General features: G+C 31.2%; 1 protein-coding gene across 1 annotated transcript; it reads left to right on the forward strand.

The window, feature by feature from the left end:
* The first annotated feature begins 1394 nt into the window (after nucleotides 1–1394).
* LOC126139907 (uncharacterized) lies at nucleotides 1395–2663 on the forward strand. The gene has a single exon (XM_049915235.1). It carries the CDS (start codon nucleotides 1395–1397, stop codon nucleotides 2661–2663), a length of 1269 nt encoding a protein of 422 aa, XP_049771192.1.
* The last annotated feature ends 4022 nt before the right edge of the window (nucleotides 2664–6685 follow it).

A 6685-nucleotide genomic window follows, 5' to 3' on the forward strand; every position in this document is an offset into this window, starting at 1 on the left:
AGCTTTGCAAAAGGGTAAAGGCCTTTATTTAACCCCATACAAAAAGAATGGTATGGGACTTTATCTAAATAAAGGAACTAAAAAAAAAAAATTCAGTTGATCTTACCAGATCGACCTCTTACAAATATCGATTTGAGATTCTATGCAAAAAAGTTGAAAATACCTAATTTCCGAGGTGTTTTCATGAGAGACACATTACCTAAAACAGCAAAAAAATTTGAAAGTGCAATTGTGAACTTGAACACTTCAAAAGAGCCTGGATCACACTGGGTTGCATACAAAAAGAAGAATGATACTGTCTACTACTTTGATAGCTTTGGTAATCTACCACCACCTTGTGAAATCTTAAAATATTTGAATCATTGCACTTTTAAATATAATTACAATACCTTTCAAGCAATTAATAGTTACAATTGTGGTCACCTGTGTTTGAAATTTCTTTGTAAAGAATAAAAGGAGCTACAAGTGTACATACATATGCATTCTCACAATGGATATTGGACAAGGTAAGACATTAACTGTTAGTGGAAAAAAATCAGTGCTGGTAACAAAATTTAATCCAGCATTGGATGTATCAAATGGTGTTTATGAAATAGCGCTTCTGAACTATTTTTCGTACAATTCGATACCTAATGTTACTCCACAGAATTGCAATTTCTATTTTTCTAAACGTGATGATATATTCCAGAAGTTTGTCATTCCAACTGGTTCATACGAATTGCAAGATATTTTCTCTGAACTGTTAATACAAACAAATGAATATAATGCAAAATTAGCAAGTTCATCTTTCAAAATTTTTCTTGACTTTGATTATGATAAACATCTTAATCGATGCAAAATAAAGCACAATGTTACACTAAACTTTGATTTAAATAACAATCTTGGATCCCTTCTAGGATTTACAAAAGGAGTGATTAAAGGCGATAAAGATCATAGAATTGTATCAACAGCTAACCATCCAGTGAATATTCAGAACATAAATGTTTTAAATATAGAATGTAATATATCAGGTGGTTCCTATATTAATGGTGAACCTTCTCATGTTATTCACCAGTTTTGGCCAACAGTAGCTCCAGGATATAAGATTGTGGAAACACCAAATTTGCCCATTTATATGCCAGTCATTACAAGATACATAACAGATTTGATAATATCTATTTGTGACCAAGACGGGCATGTTGTACCACTAGATGAAGACGAAATAACTGTTAGACTTCACTTGAGACGAATTAAGTAATGGGAATTGTGTATAAGGAGAACTGTAATTTTAGTAATGGAAGTGGTGTCACTATCAAAAAAGTAAGAAAAAATAAAAAAAAGCTTTTAACTATATACAGTAAACAGCTATTGAAGTCATTAGGGTACAAATTAGTATAAATACTATAACACCATAGATGGTAACAACACTTCTGCGTGGATTGCTAAACAGTGAAAAAGGAACGATGAGCAGTATTTTGAATGTTCGTGAAAACATTACTTTCGATGATTCAATTCATCGAATTGAGAACCATGCATACAAACCTTATGGACAATCAGTATTTGGGTATAATGATTCAGTATCAATTGTCATTCAAAATGAAAACAGTTACTTATTACCTTCGGAAAGTAGATTATTCATTGAAGGAAAAATAGTAAATACTGCTAAAACTAAGGCAACTGATGCTAATTTAGGCAAAAACTGTGCACTTTTCTTATTTTCAGAACTTCAATATCGTCTTAATAATGAAGTTGTTGACCATGTTCGTAATCCTGGAATTACTACACTTCTGAAGGGAACTGCATCTTTTACACCTGATCATTCCAATATACTGTTAAATGCAGGATGGGGCTCAGTTGAAAACATCAAAGAACTTGTAGATAGTAAAGGTCATTTCAACTTCTGTATTCCTTTGAAAATGATATTTGGCTTTTGCGAAGATTATAAAAAAATTATACTCAATGCACGACATGAATTAGTTCTAATTCGTAACAGGAATGATGCATCTTCTGTATTAGCAACTAAATCAGATCCGGATGTGCAAATAATACTGGAAAAAGTGTGGTGGGAAATGCCTCATGTGCATGTAGCAGATAAAAATCAAATTCCATTGTGGAATATTTTGAAAAATGATAGAAGTTTAAGACTTGCCTTTCGTCATTGGGATTTAATAGAAAGCATAGCACCAGAGATTAATTTTTGGTCCTGGCAAATTAAGTTCACAACAAATCTGGAAACTGCTAGATATGTAATTTTGGGTTTTCAAGTTGATAGGGAAGCCTATGACAAAGATTCTAGTATATTTGATAGTGTAGATATAACAAATTTGAAAGTGTATTTAAATTCTGTGCGATATCCAGAAGAAAACTTTCTATGTGATTTTGAAACCAAAACATTGGCTCAAGCATATGATTTATATTCAAGATTTCTGCCTTCATATTATATTCATAACGGATTAAGTAAACCACTTTTGAGTCCAATTGAATTCCATAACAACCCCATATTTGTTATTGATTGTTCACATCAAAATGAATCAATAAAATCCTCCATAATAGATATGAAGATTGAGGTAGAAACAAAGAATCCTTTTAAAAGAAACACAATGGCATACTGTCTTGTAATACATGATGTTATTATTGATATGAACCCCACTACCAACCGTGTGATAAAACGTGTGCAGATATAAGCTTATAAAATTATATTCTACTGTTAGTACCGCTCTTGTAACAGACTGAATCAAAATGAATAAGGTAATAATCATTGAATCAAGACACAATATTGTGACTTGTTTAATGGTGAACTTGATTGAGGATGCAGAAAAAATATTAAGTGTTCATACTGTACCTTATTCAGCAAGTACACTGGAAAGTCTTATAAGAACCTTGGTTCTAGCGCACAGTGAGTGTAAAACAATTGCATACTCTAGAAATCATCTGCAAATGGAAATTCTACGGTGCTTGAAGAATGTTATTCCAGATGACTTAAATCTCATACAACTTGAAGATTATGGTTTCCAAGAAGATGAGTGCGACGTTTTTATGGTGTTTCAATGGTTAAAGTCAATAAATGTTTGTAAAACTATATTTAGAATATATCAAAAACTGGGACAACCTCAGAATCTAAATGGTTTAGATTATTATCTATTTCCTGTCAAGCTCTTACCTAAGTTAATCTCGGTTCCACAAATCTTTAAACTGTTACCACAATGTATGCAAGATGATGAATATTTAAAATGTTACCAATATTGTTATCGACTTCATGCCAATGATGTTAGAGATAATTGTTAAATGTGAATGTAAGTGATAAGGTTTATTTTTTTAATAAAATACTGAACAACTTATATAGACTTGCTATTTTTATTAACTTTATAGGTATACATTTTACATATCACAAGTTTTGATAATGACATATTGTGCTATACATCCGAAAGTTTTTCTATCCTATAATGTCCCCATGGTAATGTATATACACCATTTTTTTCCACATACCTTTTATCATCATCATATGTTAATGCTAATTTTCTTTGCTTTATAGTGTGTACTATATGAGAATTAGATTGAATAGTGTATTGTGTAGTCATTTTTGGTACATTATCCAATATGCAACTACGATAGTCATCAATACTTATTTGCTTCAGAGATGCACGTTTCACACCTTTCGCCTTCTTTATAGTAGAATGAGAATCAGTATCTATTACATACATTTTTGCTCTTAGACCAATAAATTCAGTTACAATCTCTCCATTAAATTCATCTTTCATTAAACCAATTACACGTTTGTTACATATTGGAATACTATATCTATTTTCAGATGGATATCCTGAGGTATCAAACATACAATTAATGTCGGGTCTGATATCACTATACAAATCACTTGTAGATATAAGATATACAAAGCTGTCAGTATCAGTATAACACATTTTCACTTTTTGTAGAGGATACTTTTTCAACATATAATTATAATGGAAGTTAAACATACTTGTTTTAGAAATGTCAAGGATTGTCATTCCTACCGCAATCGGTTTATCAAATACTACTGATGTTTTTGCCATTTCTATAGCAACTAAAGATTCATCGAAAATAACCCTCTTCTTAAAATTTGGTTGGGCAATATATGCTGCTGCACCATACCTACCATTCCATGATGTTACCAATCGAACATCTCGCATTTTTCTTACATTTTGCATAGTCTTACCAAAGGTACTATTATTCATTAACTTAAAAAAGTTTTTTTCAAAATCGTTTTTAGCTTGAATCCTTTTTCTTGTGTTGATTTCAATATATGGTTTCATCCATGCCTTCTGAGAAAATGATAGAATTCTGTGAATCTTTTCTAATTCAAGACCTAAAGAGAGGCTTTGTTTAAGATTTCTGTAATGTAAAACATATTTCGTTTTATCATAAAGTGTACACATTAATCTAGGTGGGGCTTTACTATTACTCTTAGGAGATTTCATTTTCTCAGGGCACAAAGGAAAATCTTGATGTTGATCATGACATTTTTTGGGATACTTCAGATCAACTTCTAATATGTATCCAACATCAGCTTCATCCAATACATTCATTACATTGAATGTTTGTACCTCATCTGATGTTAACCACTTAAAATTACCAACAGGTAAGTATTGCATCATTGCCCACCCATACAGATTATTTACATCAAAATATCCAATGAATGATTCTTCCTTAGAAGAATCATAACTCTTCATATACTTGTTATTAGCTACAGCATGTCTGTGTGAGCAATGAACAATACCTCCTCTGATTCCTCTTTCAACAAATTGTAATTGGGTTACATCTGTAATTAACTCCAATATTACATTAGTAGATTTAAGAAGAGCATCCCAAGCTAAACCTGGTGATGTTACATAATGAGCAGGATCTAATTTATATGTATCAAGACATAATTTTCTGAAATTTTCAAATACATCAGCTAGCAATAGAACATCAGATTTTAAGTATATATCTGAATAATCTCCAATAGTTTTACATTTAAAAAGAGTCCATACATCTAATGCACGTTTATACTCTAAGTGTGATACAGTTTCGCCTGTTAGAAGACTTTGGAAATGTTCTCTCTGTGGTAGTTTTGTTTCTTGCAATTTCATTTCATCAGTGATATACTCATATGGGAAGATACCTTTCTGACATACTAAACTGAACTGATCTTCATCATTAAAGTATTTTCTTGTTAATTGTAAAGAGCATTTATCCATATATGAGACACATTTTTCTAATGAACAAGCTAAAAAATTTAGAGAGTCTATAAATCGGTATTTAATGAAGCCAAATGATCTATCACCTATTACTTTTTTCACATATTTTGTAAATGACTTGTATTTTTCAGTATTTGTAGGTATTAAGGTGACACGGCTTTCATTCTTTTTTGAAATTTCCTTCTCCTCATCAGATACCTTGCATTCACATAAATCTTTTATAAGAAAGTGAGCATCATAGTTAGTTAAGTTATGGAATATTACTGGTACTATCACACTAGGCTTATAATTTAAATTACAAGATTGATGTGCTGCTCCACGAAATTTTCCAGTAAAGTGACAATGATCCTTGACTCTTACATCAGTTGGTAGGAAGTGTTTTTTACATATGTGGCATGTTTTAGCGTTTTCAAAGAATTCTTTGTCCTGATCATTCATCTGTAATTGCTTTTTATTCTTAAAGTACTGTAATATATTATCCGAAATTGCATTTAGATTATCAGTAAACCACTTCATACAATCTAACCCCCTATACAAGTAAAAATTGGAATATTTTTCATCATGAGTACAATGTACATACATTGCAACACTGTATGGAACATGAACATGTACAGGTTCTGAATGAGATCTCTCACTACTTTGAGAACATGTTGTGAGAGGTTGTAACATACATTCAATATCACCATAAATAACAAATGGTACCTTTTCCTTATTGCAGTAGTTTTGAAATTGTATAGTTTTAGTTTCTTTACTTGGCATTACTGTTCTCACAGCCTGAAATTTAATACAATCTGCCAAATGCACCTTCAGTTTATCCTCTGTATAAAAGTAACACAAACATCTTTCACAGAAGTGAATCGATTGTTTATGGCTTGTTAGTGAAGATCTCATCAAACGAGATAGATTGGTTATGCAGTAGAAGTGATAAATATTAGAAAAAGCAGTTTGAAGTACTAATAAATTTGCATGCCTATTATATCTTTGTTTGCTTATATGTATAGGTACAAAATTAAACTCTTTATTTTGAGTAATATTTTTCCTTGCAACCATCCAATCACCATTATCATACTGAATTCCATAGACATTAACTGATATACCAGGATTCTGCCTCTCGAATTGAGTAAGATATTTAAACTCCATTGGAAATGGAATTCCAGTAAAATTAAGTTCATTTTCAAATTTTTTATAATTAGACAACTTATACTTATTCTGTTTCACTGGATACAAAGCACATAACACTGCCCATTTAAAACATTCATTATCACTACTATGTATGCTAACTACCGCTCTCTTGTCTCTAATTACATCAGGCAATTCATGATTCCTCCCAACTCGAAAGCCTTTATTTACATTAAGATTTACACAAAGCTTTACAATTTCCTTTAATGCTAAACCTGAATCTCTCTCTTGAAATGAATCAAATTTTTTCATGATTGCCTCCACAACATGTTCTGTGTACCATGCATATATATCGTCAGAAATAAAAAACTCTT

Source organism: Schistocerca cancellata, chromosome 1 (genome assembly GCF_023864275.1).
Source record: "Schistocerca cancellata isolate TAMUIC-IGC-003103 chromosome 1, iqSchCanc2.1, whole genome shotgun sequence".
NCBI lineage: Eukaryota > Metazoa > Arthropoda > Insecta > Orthoptera > Acrididae > Schistocerca > Schistocerca cancellata.